The 19,178-nt window shown below is 44.3% G+C and overlaps 2 protein-coding genes across 5 annotated transcripts in view; one reads left to right on the forward strand and one right to left on the reverse strand.

The window, feature by feature from the left end:
* The window catches only part of LSM4 (LSM4 homolog, U6 small nuclear RNA and mRNA degradation associated), a 112,218-nt gene that overhangs the window by 36,726 nt on the left and 56,314 nt on the right, over nucleotides 1-19,178 (forward strand). The window lies entirely within an intron of this gene.
* PGPEP1 (pyroglutamyl-peptidase I) overlaps nucleotides 1-19,178 on the reverse strand; it is a 53,778-nt gene that overhangs the window by 6,992 nt on the left and 27,608 nt on the right. For 2 of the 3 annotated variants that reach the window (XR_008993040.1, XM_036893563.2), the window contains exon 6: nucleotides 17,719-18,432. The exons of the other annotated variant lie outside the window; for it this stretch is intronic. Coding sequence is in view for 1 of the 2 variants with exons in the window: in XM_036893563.2 (XP_036749458.1) it covers nucleotides 18,397-18,432 (36 nt within the window). In the remaining variant the exon portion in view is untranslated. Of the gene's footprint in view, nucleotides 1-17,718; nucleotides 18,433-19,178 lie in introns of those variants that run through there. 3 annotated transcript variants of the gene reach the window in all.

A 19,178-nucleotide genomic window follows, 5' to 3' on the forward strand; every position in this document is an offset into this window, starting at 1 on the left:
ATCTTCAAATTAACTCGGTTGAATTTTCTTTTTTAACAGATTTGGTGGCAGCAGTGGGATCCAAAGTGAACCTCTGATGACAACGAGAACACAGGTGTGCTGCCCACAAAGCCTTTTGAGTTCACTGTCTCCCTTGTCATTTCCAAGGGCTGTTGGTAAGTTCCTCCTGGTTGAGTTCTGCTCTCTTCGTATTGAGTTCCTGATCTAACTGGCTTTCCAGTCCAGGGCTGATGCGTCAGTCTAGACAGGAGGCTCTAACAGAGCACTAGTCCTTAGCTCTTCGTCCAGTCCATGATTCCATGCTGGAATCTCTACCCCAGTTCCAGTTCACAGTCTCCATTAATGAGGTCTTCTGGTTTAGGCCACATTGGAGATCGCTGGTGGTGCACACAAGGCCTCCTATTGGCTAGTCTGCAGTAATGTCTAAACCCTAACCCTTTTTTTTTCTCTTGGATTCCACATTGGGAACTTGTGATAGTTTAGTCTACAGTTCTCCATTTGTTGGTAATCCTTTTCCAGATCCCATGTTGGGAGCTGCTGGTGCCAACTGCAGCTCTCCACTGGTTTGGAATCAGGCTGAAGTCCTCATTCTTTGGGGCTTGCAGATTCAGCCCTTTCCCCACTTTTCAGATTATTCATGTGGCTCCAAGTAACCAAAAGGCCTAGCTGAAAGAAATTGGATCCTTTACATCCAAAGAGTTGAGTGTGCCCCCTTCAGGCACACCTGCCTCTTTTATGTCTAAATGATAGTCCTAGAAGTTGCCGATACCTAGTGAAATGGCAAAATCTTACTAAAGACAGCATGGAATTATAATGGCTATTATGGGGAACGTTCCGGCTAGATAAGATCATTTACGAAGTGTGCCTGAAAGCAAGTGTTCCCACGTTAAACACTCAGAATGGTATACTTGTATTAATTAGTATGCAGAAGTCTCCTGAAGGTTTCAAAATTCTAAAATAGTTCCACTGAAAGATGCAATGCAAAAAATTATGTAGATACAAAAGCCTACAGAGGGGAGCTTGGAAAAGCTGACAGAAGCCAGCTAAGGTTGAAAATTCTTGCCAGAGTCAACTTTACTGAATCTGTCAGTAGCGCCTGGTTGAGAGAGGAAAATAAAATTTCATGCTGACTGTGAGTAAAATTGTAATATTTCCAGAATATCTCGCCTGGCTTTAGTGCATCTGCATATCAACAGGCGTTCTTCAGGGCTGGAGAAAGGTTCATCTCTGTATGATGGACATTACCTGGGCAACTGAGGGCCTACCTGCACCTGAGAGGTGAGGGGTAGGGCTGGTTTGCCTCTACAGGAGGAGGACAGAGAGAAGGCCTGGACTGCAGTTTGTAAGCAGTAAACGGGTTTTAAATTTTATTTCTTCCTTTGACTGATTTCGGTTTTAGAGGGATTTTGCCCTGGGATTTCCTCTCCCCGGACTAACACACTGACCCTTCCTTTCCAAATCCATGCCAACGGGTTATTGATCCTTTCTCTCCTGTGAGCCGTTGTTGCCTCCTTGTTTGCCTTGTTCTACGTCCCGAGAACTTGGTTCTGCCAGCCTGGGACATTCAAGTTGCTGGTTCTTTCTTTTGGCCATTGTTGGAAGTAACTCCAGACCTTGTGAAGGTACATCTTTTGCACTGTCTTTGAGGATGCCTCTTGGGTCCATGATGTGGTTTTTAGTGCAGCCCGGAATATTTACTGTTTGTTCCAGCTGAAACAAGATGTTTGAAAGGATCTAATAACTTATGATAAAAAAAATTTTTTTGGCCAAATTTGATGCTGATAGTCACACCCTGATAGGAATTTGTGGGTGGGGGGAGCCTTTTCTCCTAAGCTAAAATAAAACTGTACCCAGAAGGAAAGAAGGAAATTGAAGGAAGTGTACTAGGAAGGATGGGTCAACCTCTATCCTGCAGGCTGCAGTCCAGTTCTATGCGGAAGTGGAAACGATGGCCTGTCTTGCAAATCTCTGCAGGGCCAAAGCGTGGCTCTGGAAGATCAAAGTCCACCTGCCCTTTTAGTCAATTCCCCAAACCTTGCTTCTTTTTCTCAAAATGCTTGAAAAGATCAGGACATTAGAAACAGAATTTTTCTGTACTTAATCTGTGCCTTCTGATGTTAACTTTCTATCCCCATCATCTTCTCTGGAACCTGACAGCCATTCTTTGAAATGTAAACTTTAGGGAGAAGTTTCTCATCAGAAGGGGACAAAAAGAGAGGTAGGTATTTGGAAATTCAGCCTATGGTGTCCTCTGCACAAATACCAGTAAAAACTAAAGCTATAAGATCTCTATTTGCATTTGTATGTGTGTTCGTGTGTGTGTTTCCGTATATATGTTGTAAATGTGAGATGTTTTTCTACCTATGGATGGTATTGCTAAAAATAATTTGTAAAAGAGCTTTATTTAGTTGGTTTGAAAGCAAGTGCTTATAAGGATTCGACGTTCTAAGACTCTCAAAAAGGTAGAAACCAACCCAAAGGTTTCAAGGTCACATGATCTGAAATAATCTTTGGTAAATTAAAGCTAGTTAAAGTTTGTTGGTTTAATTAAAAGAGACCTGTCTTTACAGTTACTAACATTAAATATAATGCAGATAAACTTTTACTCTGAGTTTAACATAGGTTTAGCCACCTCTTGGCTTCTTATTACAGAGAAACTGTTAGGGAGGCGTTGTTTATTTTCCTCGGTCCTTATCCCTGTCGCAACAAAGAATTGAAGGGCAGAGATACAGTAGTGAAGCAGAGTAAAAGTTTTACTTAAAGTTATTTAAAGAGAGAAAAGTACGGGTGACCTCAGAGAGAAGTGCTCCGGCACGGTTGGAGAGAGGGAGACAGGTGCACTGGAAGGTTGGCGGTTCCCCCTTTTCAGGATTTTTCAGGAATGTGACAAAGGGTGTGAACTTGTTAAGTGGTCTCAAGATGTTTATCTTTGATACATTAAGTTTCTTATCAGTCCTCCTGGTAATTCTGCAAAATTAGCTTAACACAAGAAAATGTACTTTCTGATTCCCACCCAGGATAGCAGCTCCCAGGTCTGGGAGCATACCAATTAAGACTGCCTGCCCTGCTTGCAAGGTGGGCTGAGTTATTGTCTGTTTGGTAAAGAGTATGTTAAGAATCTTATTTCTTAACTTTTTGGGTTTAAAATGCAATTTTAGCTTTAAGATGGAATTTTTCCTGTCTTTATTATGCTGTTTATAGCTGGCCCTTTTAGCAGGCTAAAGTATTACAGTGACATGATCTAATTGACACAATGAAGTCATGTGCTGTGCTCAGATACTTTTATCTGGGGAATATTCAAACCTTCCAGGCCAAGTTGCTCCTGGCCTTTTGAGCTTTAACTGATTAATTCATTAACTCTGAGTCTTTTCTGGGTTTCTAGCTTTAACTGGTTAACATTTTGAGTTCCTTTTAGTGAACTTTACTGGCCTTAATTCTCTCTCCACCCCGCTCAGATCTATATTTCTGCCTAACAAGACTAAAGTTATTTGGTTCTATTAGTAAACATGTTTTGTGCCATGCTGAGAAATTTACTATGAGAAAGCACATGCTCATTGAAATTATTAAAAGTATTTATTAGTCTGTCAAGCCACAGAATGCTAATACAGTTCACAATTGTTTACTTATTAGTTTTCACTAGAAATTAAGGTTTTTAAGGACCAAGAATTATAATAATATATGTAATTAAAGCTACTAGAAATAATGAGGGAAACATCTTCACATGCAAGAAAAGTAAAATGTGTGTTTTTGATAAAAAAACGTGTGAAGGATAGAGATGCATTTTTTTAAGAAAAGGACTGTTGAAATATTTGAGAAAAAGGAAACTTTAGAAAGGAATTTTACGCTGGTCAGACTAAGACTGGAATGAATGCATTTTAATATCAAAAGTAAACTGGTGCAGCCTCAACAACCAAAAAGCAAATAACCTTATTAAAAAATGGGTGGAGGGTAGAAATAGACAAGTCTCCAAAAAAGAAATTCAGATGGCTGACAGGCACATGAAAAGATGCTCCACAAGGGAAATGCAAATAAAAACCACAGTGAGATACCACCTCACACCAGTTAGGATGGCCAGTATCAAAAAGACTAAGAACAGCAAATGCTGGCGAGGATGCGGAGAAAGGGGAACCCTCCTACACTGCTGGTGGGAATGTAAGCTAATTCAACCATGTGGAAAGCAATATGGAGGTTCCTCAAAACACTAAAAATAGAAATACCATTTGACCCAGGAATTCCACTCTTAGGAATTTACTCAAAGAATATAATTTCTCAGATTCAAAAAGAAATATGCACCCCTATGTTTATCACAACACTATTTACAATAGCCAAGATATGGAGGCAACCTAAGTGTCCATCAGTAGATGAATGGATAAAGAAGAGGTGGTTCATATACACAATGGAATACTACTCAGTCATAAGAAAGAAACAAATCCTACCATTTGCAACAACATGGATGGAGCTCAGTGAAATAAGCCAGGTGGAGAAAGACAAATGCCAAATGATTTCCCTCATTTGTGGAGTATAACAATGAAGCAAAACCGAAGGAACAAAACAGCAACAGACTCCAAGAAGGGACCAGCGGTAAGGGGTGGGTGGGGAGGGAGGGAGAAAGGGATTGAGGGGTATTATGATTGGCACCCATGGTGTGGGGGGATCATGGGGAAGACAGTTTGGCACAGAGAAGGCAAATAGGGACTCTGGCATCTTACTGCACTGATGGACAGTGACTGCATTGGGGTGTGGGGGGAGACACAATATTATGGGTGAATGTAGAAACCACATTGTTTTTTCATGTGAAACCTTCATAAGAGTGTATATCAATAATACCTTAACAATAAAAAAAGTAAACTGGTGAAAAATTAGAATTTCACTTTCTCTGTTAGAAGGACAAAGTTTTTTGGGTTTGTTTGTTTGTTTGGTTTTTGGACCTTCGACCTACTTTTGATAAGAGTGAAAGTTTCTTTACTTTTTAAGTGATCTGCCTAAAAAGCAAAGATTTTGTGCTCTACAAAATAATTTTCTGTTTGCTGTCTTTATCAGGTCTTCGACTACTTAGAAAACTGTCTTAATATATATATATATATTTTTTAGATAATTATTTTTTATTGAAGGGTAGTTGATGCACAGTATTACATTACATTAGTTTCAAGTGTACAACACAGTGATAAAACATTTATATACATAATTCTAGGTTCCAGCTATCACCCTACCAAGCTGTTACAATATCTTGACTATATTCCTTATGCTATACATTACATCCCGGTTACTTATTTATTTTACCATTGGAAGTCTGTCCTTTTTTTTTTTTTTTTTTTTTGTGAGGGCATCTCTCATATTTATTGATCAAATGGTTGTTAACGACAATAAAATTCTGTATAGGGGAGTCAATACTCAATGCACAATCATTAATCCACCCCAAGCCTAATTTTCGTCAGTCTCCAATCTTCTGAGGCATAACAAACAAGTTCTTACATGGAGAACAAATTCTTACATAGTGAATAAGTTACATGGTGAACAGTACAAGGGCAGTCATCACAGAAACTTTCGGTTTTGCTCATGCATTAGAAAACTGTCTTAATATTAAAAGAGCTGAGTTTTGCTAATAAATGATTAAGCATTAAGGTTTTTTTAGAATATATATACATTTTTTTATTGATATACAGTCTTATTTTAGTTTCAAGTATACAACACAGTGATTCAACAGTTACGTGTATCATTGAATCCTCACCCCCGACAGCTACTATCTGTCAACACAGGATTCATCGGCTGTGTTCCCCATGCTGTACTGCTATCCCCATGACCAACCGACATCATGACTGAGAATTTTTGTGCCCCTTTATCCCTCCCCCCCTCCCCTCCCCACCATCCAACCCCTCCCCATGGTAACCACCAGTCCTTTCTCAGTGGCCGTGAGTCTATTGCTGTTCTGTTCCTTTGTTTTTCTATTCCACAAAAGCATTAAGTTTTATAATGAACTGTGACCCTATTTAGGCAGGTGCTTTAAAAACTTTATTTTGGACAACCTTCCCAAAATTTGAAGTAAAGTCTTTTTTTGACCTGGAAGAACATTTTCAAAGGATTTATTAAACTAGTTAGGCTTATTTGAGATGTTAAATTATGTGGGGAGCATTGTCAAATAATTAATACGAAGCCTTCTTTATGTTGTACTTATATAGGTATACATGTGTGCTAGAGCTTATGTGAAACTCCTAGAAATCTGATCTGTCCTGGTATAATGTTATCCCTTGTAATTATGAATCTTTTACCTTCTGAAATTGCTATCATCAAAATTGAGGCTCACACTAAAGTGACTGAAACCTGAGCATCAGGGAAATAAACCAGCCGGCTTTCCCACAAACTCAGCAGCCACACTGTCTGTAAAGCTTGTGGCGCAGGTGGATGAAGTCCATTCTGCATTTGCAAAAACAGGGGACCCTTATTGCCAGACTTCTGCCATCCTGATGTTTTTATAACATGGCAATAGTCTGCTCTAGAATCACAGAAATTAAGAAGGGCAGAAACAATGGCTGTCAAGTAACCGAACATGTACTTCAACATATCGAATAACCTAATTCTGGTTCTGCCAGTTCCTGGCAGTGTGGCCTTGGACAGCAGGCTTAGCCTGTTTATGCCGGGCTCCTCCTTGAGGTCCTGAGCCTTGGACAAGCCACAGCTGTGAGGCTCCACAGGTCTCTCGCCTTTGTGCTGATTAAGGTAATTTGTACATCAGGAACCACAAAATGGACCTGCCCACATCACAAAATAAACTGAAGTCAACTTACGGGAAACCTAACGTACCAGTCACAACTCCAACTCAGTTTTAGCTAGTATACCTTACTCTAGAAAATAGGGCCTGCTAACCTTATCAGGAAATCCCTGACCTGTTAGCCAGTCATGCCCTGTGTCTGCATCACCTCTCTGAGCACCCTACAAAACTCCAAATCCCTCCAGAGGAGTGCTTCCTGTCTGTGAGGTGCTGTGCTCACCCAATCCATGGATTGTTTTCTCTTAAGTAAAGGACATCAAATCTGTTGCTAAACTATATTATTTGTGTCATTTGTCAGTGTTCCCATGAGAGTTGCTTTAAAGGAAGTCATCCATTCATTCCACAAAAACTTTGTTAACATCTATTCAAGTAGCAAAATAAAAGAAGGCTCTAAGCATGGGAAGAGTGGAAGGAAGGATGCTTCTGGCAGGGGACACAACCTGTTCAAAGGCCCCCTGGCAAGTCTCAGACAGACAAGTTAAGGTGACAGCCTGGCTACAGAACTTGAAAGTAGAGCCAGGCCCACAGGACCAATCGCAGCAGGTGGGCCTGGTTCAAATCCTTGTTGGGCTTCTCCTTGGCACTCTGACCTGGGCAAGTGAATGTGTCATATCTTGGAGTCACTTCCTTGTCAAAGGTAGCTCTCCTCACCTAGAGAGGTTTATTTGCAGTTCTTCAGGGTCAAGATAAGGTTAAAAAGCCTGTGAGCATGTAAATACATCCCCCAAAAAGCCCCATCAATGGCAGAGGTTGCCTCTTGAGCAGTCGGTTTTGTTTTATGTTTTACTTTTTAAAAATTTTATTGTTAAATAACATAAAATGTATCATTTTAACCACTTTAAAATGTGCGATTCAGTGGCATTTAGTACATTCACAGTGTTGTGTAACCATCACTACTATCTAGTTGCAGAACATTCCCATCACCCCAAAAGGAGGCCCTGTCCCCATTATCAGTCTCTCCCCACCCCCTCCCCCAGCCCCTGGCCAATGATCAGTCTGCTTTCCATTTGTTCTGGACATTTCATAAACATGGAATCATACAATATTTGTATTGCATTTTGGCTATTGTGAATAGTGCTGCTATAAACGTGTGTACAAGTTTTTGTTTGACTACCTGTTTTCAGTTCTCTTCGATGCATACCAAGGAGCAGATTGCTGGATCATGTGTTACATTTATGTTTAACTTGTTGAGAAACCACCAAACCTCTTCCTGTCAGTTTTATTTTTCATTATGAATTATTTCAGTGATACACAAAAGTATCAATAATACAATAATGAAAACCCACCCATCCAGTAGCCTGATAAGGAAAGAAAATTCCCAAGCGAATAGAAGCCCCTATATGGCCCTTACCACCCATCAGGCTCTCCTCCCCAATCTCAGGGGAACCTCTGTTGGAAACTGAGGTTTGATCATCCCCATGTATATTTTTATAATAAATAAATACCATGTCGGCATATTTAAAACTTTAGCAGTTAAATGGTGGGGTGGGCAGCTCCAACCTGTCCTTCCCCCTAGAGGAACATCAAATAAGCAAAAGCTAACAGAATCAACTTTGTCAGAATTCTGGAAAACAGTCAGAAGTTTACAGCAACCAAGTGAATGTTGAAGCAATAAAAAGGCAACTTGAAAATGGTAGGTAAGCTCTGTGGCATTTTGTCTTCTCCTTGCCCTGTCTCCTCCCTGGCTTGGCAGTAGTGGTGTAGCAGAGGCAACCTATGTTCCCAGCTGGACTCTGGTCCCTGGTTCTGGGGGGAAGCAAAGCAGATCTTATTCACAAATTATCGTGTAGTCTGATCTAACCTGTCTGGGGGCTTCTGGAAAGACTTACTGTAGGTGCTCATCTCCGAATTGTCTAACTTGGAGCTCAGGCTGGAAAAGTGGTGGGCACTGCTCAAAACACTGAAAGCTGAATCAATAACCAGCAGACCTCTGTGGCGAAAGATTATGGTCAGAACACATTATCAACCACCTAAACCCTGGGAGGAAAAGCTGGTGAAGATTCTTTGGGAAATGAGGACATTCAGAAGCATCCATGTATATGGAGGGAGTCTGGAAATCCATGTGCATGCCCACGGCAAGACTTATGCTCAGAAAAGAGCCGAGAAGATCCTAAGCTTCCATCTCAGGCTGATCACTAGCCTCAGTAAAAGCCTGGCTAAATACTGAAGGAGTGCCCTGTCACAGGACCAACCTTCAAAGACTAGGAGAGGCAGATTTTTTCATCTCTTTTTCAGCTCCTGGCATTCAAGTAAATCTCCATTAAGATATCAGCAGAATCTGAGTTAAAGGAACAGAGGCTTCACTGAACAGACACAACAAGGAATACAGTCTTTGCAAAAAAATTAAAAATAATACTTTGAAAAAGTATCTAAACAAATGCAATATTACAGCCTTCAATGATTCAAAAGCAAAAACAGTAAAGCCTCAAAGGGAGGAATTTGATTTCCAGAGTTAGGATAATATTCAAATGCCTAGTTCTCAACAAAAGACCCCAAGGCATAAAAAAAAAAAAATGAAGTACAGCTCTTCAAAGGAAAATCAATGGACGGAGACCATCCCTAAGGAAACCCAGACATCAGACGTACTAAACAAAGTCTTTCAACCATCTTTTATAAGCATGCTCAAAAAGCTAAAGTAAAAAATGGAAAAATAACTAAAGAAAGTGAGGAAAATGATGTATGAACAAAATGATTTTATCAATAAACAAAGAAAATATAAAAAGAAACCAAACAGAAGTTCTGAATCTGAAGAGTACAACTGAAATGAAAAATTCCCAGAAGTAGGCCCACAAAAGAATTGAGCAGGAAGAAGAAAGAATCAGCAAACCTGAAAACAGGACAATTGAAATGATCGCCAATGAAGAGCAGAAAGAAAAATGGATGAAGGACAGTGAACCAAGTCTCAGGGACCTGTGGGATGCCATCAAGAAGACTAAGATACACATTATAGGAGCCCCAGAGGAGGACAGAGAGAAGGGGTCAGAAAGAATACTTGAATAAATAATGGCTAAAAACTTCCTAAATCTGATGACAGATATAAATATACACATTTAAGAAGCTCAGTGAACTCCAAGCAGAATATACTCAAAGGACCACACTGAGATACACTGTAATCAAACTTGAAAACTAAAGAAAAAGAGCAAAAGTTGAAAGCAGCAAGAGAGAGCTACTCATCATGCACAAGGTAGTCTCAATAAGATTCACAGCCAACTCCTCCTCAGAAGCCCTGGAAGTCAGAAGGCAGTGGGGTAACATATTTGAAGAGCTGGAAAAAAAAATCCTGTTGTATAGTAATTTTATATCTAGAAAAACTTTTCTTTAGAAATGAGTAGAAATCAAGACATTCTCAGATAAACAAAAGCTGAGGGAGTTTGTTACCATTATATCTGCACTGCAAGAAATGCTAAAAGGAGTCCTTCAGGTCAGAATGAAAGGAAACTAGACAGTAACTCAAAGCCATATCTAAACATACATGCATCAAACAACAGATCCCCAAAATATAGGAAGCAAACACTGGCAGAATCAAAGGAGGAAACAAACAGTTGAAGACTTCAATATCCCACTTGTGAAAATGGATAGAACATCTAGACAGAAGATTAAGGACATGTAGGATTAAACAACACTATAAACCAACTGGACTAGACAGACATCTAGAACATTCTGGCAGAATACACAGTCTTATCAAGTACACGTGGAACATGGCCAGTGTAGGCCATATGGTAAGCAAAAGACAAGTCTCAATAAATTTAAAAAGATTTAAATCATACAAAGTATCTCCAACTACAATGGAATGAAGCAAGAAACCAGTAACAGAAGGAAAGTAAATGTTTACAAATACTTGTACATTAAATAACACACTCTTAAAGAAACAACGAGTTAAAGAAGAAATCAGAAAGGAAATTAGGAAATACTTAGGGACAAATGAAAAAATTGCAACATATTAAAGGTTATGGGATGCAGCAAAAGTACAGCTATAAATGGCTACATTGAAAAAGAAGAAGGATCTCAAATCAATAACCTAACTTTACACTTTAAGGAAGTAGAAAAAGAAGAGTAAATTCAAATCAAAGCTAGTAGAAAGAAGGAAATAATAAAGGTTAGGACAAAGAAAAGTAAAATAGAGAATAGGGAAAATAGAATCATTGGAATTAATGAAGTCAAAAGTTCTTCTTTGAAAAGAGCAGCAAAATTGACAAACACTTAACCAGATTGACAAAGAAAAAGGAGAGAAGGTGCAAATAACTAATCATAAATAAAAGTGGGGGCATTATTATGGTCTCTATAGAAATAAAAAAGATAATAAGAGATTATTGTGAGAAACTGTATGCCGCCAAATTAGATAAACTAGATGAAATGGACAAATTGCTAGAAGCACACAGGCTACCTAAACTGCCTCAAGAAGAAATGGAAAACCTCAACAGACCTATAATGAAGAGACAGAAGCAGTAATCAAAACCTTCCAGTAAAGAAAATTCCAGGACCAGATGGCTTCACAGATTAATTCTACCAATCATCTATAGAATAATTAATACCAAAAAATAAAAGAGGAGGCAACACATCTAATGAGGTCTGCATTACCCTGATAATAAAGACACCATAAAAATGTCACAAGTAAAGAAAAGTACAGACTGTGAGAGAATAGAAGATATATACTCTGGCTTCTGCCCCAGTTCCTGGCACAGAGCTCCTGAAACCCTTGTAAGTTCCTAACTGATAAGAGCACTAGAAGCATCCTTTGTTCTAATATTTGGTCTTTGACTCCAGTTCCTGACAGAGCTTCAAAACCCATTGGAATTTCCTGGGTGACAGGAGCATCTTCCATTGTAATGAGTTGACTTTAGGCAGTTGTATGGCTCCTGGGTGGACACTGGCCACCAGAAATGCCAAGTCATGATTAAAGGTTGGAATCTTCAGCCACACCTCCAATTCTCCAGAAAGGGAAGAGGGACTGTAAATGGAGTTAATGATTGATCATGCCTAAGAGATGAAGCCTCCATAAAAATCACAAAAGTACAGGATCCAGAGAGCTTCTGGGTTGTGAACATCTGGAGGTGCTGGGAAATGGCATGGAAACTCCATACCCCTTCCCACATACCTTGCCCCACAGATCTGTCCCATCTGGATTTTCGTCTGTATCCTTAGCACAACCTTTTATAATACACAAATAAACAGTAAGTTAATTGTTTTCCTGAGTTCTGTGAGCTGCTCTAGGAACTTAATTGAGCCCAAACAAGGGGTCATGGGAAGCTCTAATTTTTACCTGATCAGTTGGATGCACAGATGATAACCTGGACTTACAAATGGCATCTGAATTGGTGGGCAGTCTTGTAGGACTAAGCCCTTAACCTATAGGATCTGACACTATCTCCAGGTAGATAGTCTCAAAATAGAGTTAAATCGCCAGACTCCTGGCTGGTGTTAAAGAGAATTGCTTGTTGTAGAGAAAAACACAAAATTGTTAGAAGTGTTCTGAGTGTATGTAGAGGAGAAACACAGGAGGAGGGCTGAGGTTTTTCTTTAAACACAGGTCAATATCCCTTATGAATGCAGATACAAAATTCCTGCACCAAATGCTAACAAAGTGAATCCAAAAGCATATGGAGAGGATTACATAGCATAAACAAAAGGGACTGGTCTCAGGAATGCAAGGGTCAGTGTAAGAAAATCAATTAATGTATTACACCATATTAATAGGAAGAAGAGAAAAAAACTCACATGGTCACCTCAATTGATGCATTAAAGTCATTTGACAAAACCCAATGATAAAAACTCATAAACTAGGAATAGATGGAAATTTTATCACATGATAAAAGACATTTTTAAAAAACTCACAGCTAAAGTCATACTCAATGGTAAGATGCTGAAAGCTTTCCCAAGATAAAGAACAAAACAAGAATGTCTACTTTTACCATTGCTATTCAACATCATTCTGGAAGTTCTAACCAGAGCAATTAGACTAGAAAAATAAAGCCATCTAAATTGGAAAGGAAGAAATAAAACTATCTCTATTCACAGATGACATGACTATATATAGAAAATCCCAAGGAATCCATGAGAAATCTAGAAAATATTTGCAAATCATATGTCTCATGAGGGCTTAATAGCCAGAATATATAAAGAGCTCCTATAATCCAACAACAAAAAGACAAACAACCAAATTCAAAAATGGGTGAAAGATTGGAATAGATGTTTCTCCAAGGAAGATATACAAATGGGCAATAAATAGGAGAAAAGATGCTCAACATCATGGATCAACACTGAAATGCAAATGAAAACTATAATGAGATACCACCACATGCTCATTAGCATGTCTATTATCAAAATAATGTGTTGGTCTGTGCAGAAATTGGAACCCTCTTGTACCACATGTGAAATGGTGCAGCTCCTATGGAAAACAATTTGATGTTTACTCAAAAAGCTCAAAGTAGAACTGTCATATAATCCAGCATTCTACTTCTGGTGTATACCCTAAAGAATTTAAAGCAGTGACTCAAACTGAGTTGTACACCAATCTTCATAGCAGCATTATACACAGTCCACAAAAGTTGGAAACTTCCCAAGGGTCCATCAAGAACTGAATAGATAAAGAAAACATGGCATATGCACACAACGGACTATTACTTAGCCGTACAAAAAAAGAATGAAGTTCAACCTTGAAAACATTATGCTGAGTGAAGAAAGCCAGACACAGATGAACAAATATTATATGACTCCGTTTATACGAACTACCAGCAATATGCAAATTCATGGAGAGACTGAGAGTAGATCAGAGGTTACCAGGGGCAGGAGGAGGAATAGTTCCTTAATGATTAGAGTTTCTGTTTGGGGCTGAATGAAACAGTACATCGTGATACATGTGCGTGTATTCAACATTGTGAACGTACCTAATGCCACTGAATAAAACAGCAAGTTTTATGTTCTATATATTCTACCACAATACAAAGATGCAGATTTTTTTGAAACTATAAAAATGGTATCATACCATCTGTTCCCTTTGGCAACCTGCTTATTTTCAGTATGTTCTGGTTTGTAGATGTTGTCCTGCAAGTAAGTCTGTGCATTCTTTTACGCTGCCATATAGTGCTCTGTGGTATGAACACAGCCTAACATTTCTCTGGGCTCAGCTCCTCACTATTATGAACCATGCTGCAGGGAAGCCATGCACATTGGGGTTCTCTGGGGCTGAGGCCAGCCATCCTCAAGTGCAGTAACATGGCCACACTGATTCCCACACCCACTGCCAGGGAACCTCAGACCCCTGACTCTGTCTGCTGCTCTCCGCCCCTACCTGTGAGCCTCCTTAGGGGAAGCGAGGGGTCTCAGAGTGATTTTCATTCCCCGATGACAAACGCTGAGCTTCTATTTATCGGTTACCCTGGGTTCATCTTCCCTGAATTGCTGTTCACGCCTGTACTGCCATGAGTAGGGTATCCTCAAATACCTGGAACTTCAGAACATGACCTTTCTGGTCTTTGCAGATGCAATTATTACATTAAGGGGAGGGCAACGTGGGAGTACAGTAGATCCTAAATCCAACACCTGGTACCCTTATAAGAAGGCCACCTTAGACAGAGGTAGAGATTGGAGTGGTACAGTCGCAAACCGAGGGATCCCAAGAAGCCACCAGAAGTCACCAGAGGCCAGTCCTCCCCTGCAGCCTCCAGCCCTGCTGACACTTTGATTTGGGACTTCTGGCTTCCAGAAATGAACAAGAATAAATTTCTGCTGTTGTAAACCACCTGGTCTATGGTGATTGTTAGGGCCGCCCCACAGAACGGTGCTTCTGCCCAGTTTTCTGTTTGGTATTTTTTTCCTTCCATCTAGTGTGTCTACGAAGACTTCACAAGTTCTGGAAGCTAGTTAAATGCCTTGCGGATACCCTCTCTGTCCGATTCCTTTACGGATTTTTTTGGCGTCCAAAGGTTTGAAATTGTGATTGAGTTGACTGTCCCCAAACCCTCTAATTGTTCACTGTTTCTTTGTCAAGGGTGGGTTTGCATCTGCCAGGCAGTCAGGGCTGGGGTACGGCTCTGCTGAGCCACGTGTCCGGCCGTGACCTCCCAGAGCTCTGGCTTTGGGCCTCTGCCAGCTCCCCCAGCAGTGCTCGGCGGGGGCGGGGAGGGGGCAGCTGAGTGTGAGTCACCAGGCCCGGGCCGCCTGGCGCGGAAGTGGTTGGGTCAGACCCTGGGACCGGCTGTGTGGGTTCCTGGCCGCGGGGGGCCCCCCCGGGCCGCCCGGGTCAGGCAGGAAGTGGGTCAGCTGAGCCGTCAGGCGGCAGGTCCCCGCGTGCCTGCTGCCCGGAAAGCTTCGGCCGGGGTGACCCTGCGCCTCCCCCCCGCAACTGCGGCGCCCTGGTACTGGTTCTGCTAACCACGGCGTGCATTTATGAGCCGCCTGCTGATGCCAGACCCTGGCTGAGCATGGCCCATAGCCCTGCCAGGGGCGTGTGAGAGTCGGCTCGCTGTGACGGGGGAAACTGAGGCCCGGGGCGAGGCAGCCCTGTGCCCAGCTGTGCCAGCCAAGCCCCAAACCCCATCCTCAGCAGACTGCGGTCTTCTCTGGCCCCGCGCTCTCGCCCTGAACACAGAGCTTGGGGATGACGATGTTTAGGACCCTTCCACGCTTCCTCTGCCTCCTGAATTTCTCTCTCCTTTGCCCTCTCAGCGTTTCTGCTTTTCAGTTTCTCAGCCTCTGCTCCCCACCCCGCCCCCCTCAGCCTCACACAGTGGAAGGGGGGCAGCCTGAGCCTGCTGCCCCTCTCCCTTTCCGGGGGGACCTGGCGTGTCTGAGCGGGTCTGAGGCGCTCCTCCTAGAAACTGCTGAATGCTCGTTGGCAGGCTGCCAGTGCAGGAAGGCGGGGATACGAAGGTTCTAGAGGGCGTGAGGAAGAACCTGTTTGGTATTTCTGGTGTGGTACTTTGTCCCCCTTACGCCTACCAAAGTCTGCCACACTCAGTGGCCTAAGATAACTGGCATTTCCCCAAACCTTGGGTTTTGAGGGCGACATAGGAGTTCTCCAGAGGGTAAAATGGAGGCTGGGGGGTGGGGTATCCTAGGCAGAGGGGACAGTCTGGGGTCAGCAGAGACCAGTGAACGGGGGCTTAAATATCCAGCAGAGGAGTTGGCTTTCTCCTGTGAGCAAAGGGGAGCCATGGAGCGTGTGAGAGGTTGGGAGAAGCCCAGTCAGATCTCCAGGATGGTGTGGACCGGAAGGGGGAGACTGGGGCCCCAAGACCCTCACATCCAAGTAAGACAGGGTGTCCAGGCGAGAGCAGAGAGAAATTGATGAATAGGGCCAAGCGTGGCCTCTCTGAGCCTGTACCTCCCTGCATCAGCCGTGGACCCGTCTGGGGCCTGCGCAACCCCCATGGCAGCCGGGACCTGGACACTGCCCTCACAGCCTGGGAGCTGCTGGATCCCTGGTGTGTCACCAAGGCAGGAACCAACGCACAGTAGGCGCTTTGTGACTGCAGCCACAGGGAGCCAGGGCTGCAGGGGTGGGGAAATGGACGGCCTTTGGGGCAGTGCCTTCTGCTCCTAGGAGGCTCCGGCGCCTCCCTGCACCCCCTGCTGGCCCTACGATGGAACACAGAGCGCTCACCTCCTCCTGCCCTCTCCTGCAGTTTGCTGCACACCTAATACCCTAATACTGGCCAGGCGCCGTGCTGGATGCAGAGGACACAGGGGACCCCAGGCAGACCCGCCCACCCTCCTTGGCTCCTGAAGAACCGGTCAGTTACTATCCAGAGTATGTGATGGGAAACTGCCAAGGCAGCTGTGGCAAGCAGAGGAGGTGCCTGGACAGCCAGGAGAGCTTCCTGGAAGAGAAAGTAATACTTGTATTTATTAAACAACTACTATGTGCCAGGCACCCAGTTAAGGGCCATAAAAGCAGAATCTCATTGGATTCTCACAAAAGGCCCATGAGTATGGGGAAACTGAGGTCTCAGGAAGCAAAGTGAGCCAGGTGTCCCCCCTTATCCCATGGCCCTTTGAATTACACGATGGCCCCTCCCCAGACCTTGAGGCCCTACACCATTGGCAAAACCTCCTGCACTGGATGGCACCCTGCCTTCCACACCCAGCCTGGCCTCCTGGCTTGACCCTTGTAGGGTACACGTGGGGTCAGGCCAAGGAGGAGAGGACTCAAGGAAAGGATTCCCCACCTAAAAAGGACACACAGAATACAGCCACCCCTTCCAATGGCCACGGGAACAGGAACATCCATGTGGCACACCTGGAACAGCAGCCCATGCCCAGGGGCCACGGAAAGAGCTGGCTTTAGGAGCAAAACCACCTGGCTATGGACATTTCCTCTAGGGTTCAAGGACCCTGGATCCCCAGGGACTTTGAGGAGGTGACCCCACCTCTGGGATCCACATCCCTGGGACAAGTCATTTCCTTTATTGCTGAGCCCTTTTGGTTTCAAAAGTCTATTCTGACCTTCATTCCTTCTGACATAGGAATGACCAGCTCCTGCATCCGGTCTGCAAACTGCTCAGCTCCAGAGAAGTTCACTTCCCCACCACTTCTCCCTTACACCTCTCCCTGGCTGTGGGATGAGGGGCTTCCTGGAAAAGCCTGTTCCCCTGTAAAAAGTGGCAAGAGCACCCCCACACAGGGTTGTATGTGAGTGGGAATTTTTCACACACTGGGGGTCACCATCATGATTCAGATCCCACCTCCCTCCCCCTGCTGTGCGACCTCAGGCAAGTTACTTAACCTCTCTGTGCATCAGAACAAAGGCACTGGGTTGTGAGAGGGAAACCAGGCAGTACAGAACTCCTCTCATCCTTATTCACTCAGCACACTCAAAACAGACATCAGCTGTGCACCAGGCCACACACTGGGAGCAGAAATCCCAGGGACTTGGGGCCCCTCCACCAGCCGACCCCCCCAGGCTGAGGGTGACCCTGGGGGATGCCAGCCTCTCACAGAGACACACGAGAAAATCACACACATCAACTGTTTTATTCACTTTTTGGGTGTCAAGTTTGGGGTCTCCCAGGGCCCAGCCCCCTGCAAAGTCTGGCAGACCCTTCCCCAGCCTGGGGGTCCCAGACGTGGGGTTTCAGCCAAGGCACTCAGGAACTCGGGGGGCCAGGAAGAAGCTGCAGGGGCTGGGCGCTCCGTGGGGGACAGAAAACGCAGCCACCTTCGGCAGTTTTTCCTCCAGAGACATTTAGGACAAAATAGACACCTGAGATGTTGGGGGAGCCACGGGACCGTGCCAGGTACCCCTGGGGCAGGCAGGACCCCGATTCTGCTTCCCAACCTCCAGACGGGGCCGCCCACAGCTCCGGGGACACTGCGGCCAAGAGCCTGGGCAGCGAGGGGCCCAGGGCCGCAGCAGCGCTCCCTGGGATTCCAGGAGACAGAGTGTGTGGGCGCGGAAGCCACTCGCCTCAGGCCCCGGCCCCGCGAACAGCGTGGGGGCCCCTGGCCCTGCAGTGGGGAGCCAGGACCACCTCCTAGAGGCCGCGTCTGCCTCTCTCTGTCCCGTCCTGTGCGTCTGCTCCGTGCCCGTGTGTGATGGCGAGGCAGGCACTTCGGTGGGTCTCTGGGCAGCGGAAGGGAAGGCAGGCGAGGGAGGAGGGGACGCGGGTTTTGAAGGTGGAAGCAACTCGGGGCTAGGAGCCCCCGACACTCAGCTTGCGACAGCCATCCTGAACCAGAGGACAGGGTCCTTAGGGGGTCTGTTCAGGGTCCACTCAGGAATTAACTTTCAAAACGTGGATGTCAGCAAATGCCCCCCACCCCAAACAGCCCTTCTGCCATGGGTCTCAGGGGACCTTGGCCTTTAATCTGCTTTCTCACCATGAAAACAGAGATGTGTTCCCCCCAGCCAGCAGCCACAGGCCCTTCTGAGGCACTTGGGCCCGGAGCAGGGATACGGAATGGATATAAAAACAAAGCTCTTCTCGGTTCCCCCCAAGCCCACGAGTACAGTAGGGTTTGTGGCCATGGGGTGCGAGCTGCTAAGGAGGCAGCCTGCCAGCTGACAAATGCTTCCCGCCACCTCAAGGTGGGGGGCTGGGGCTGCTGAGAAGAATGGGGCTTTGTCCCACCATCCCTCAAAGGGACTTTTGGGTCTAGACACTCCGAGGGGTAGAGAGGTCAAACGTCAGTAGTCTAGACAGCAGCAGCCAAAAAGAGGTGGGTGTGGTGCCCATCTCCCCGAGCAGCTCCCCTCTCCTGCCGTCACCTCTGCTGGGTGGGCACAGGCACACAGGTGGACACACACACCCCAGCTGGCCTGGCTTCCCAGAAGAAACTTCTCATTTAACAAAAAGGCATCTTGAATCTACTTTTCCAGCTGTTCCCCTGAGCAGGCCCTGTCTGTTCTAGAAGTTTCAATGCCAGGAAAGAGCAGAGCAGCTGAAAGCTATTTTCTTTGCTGGAACTATTGCAA

This window comes from Manis pentadactyla, chromosome 12 (genome assembly GCF_030020395.1).
Source record: "Manis pentadactyla isolate mManPen7 chromosome 12, mManPen7.hap1, whole genome shotgun sequence".
In the NCBI taxonomy this organism is placed as follows: domain Eukaryota; kingdom Metazoa; phylum Chordata; class Mammalia; order Pholidota; family Manidae; genus Manis; species Manis pentadactyla.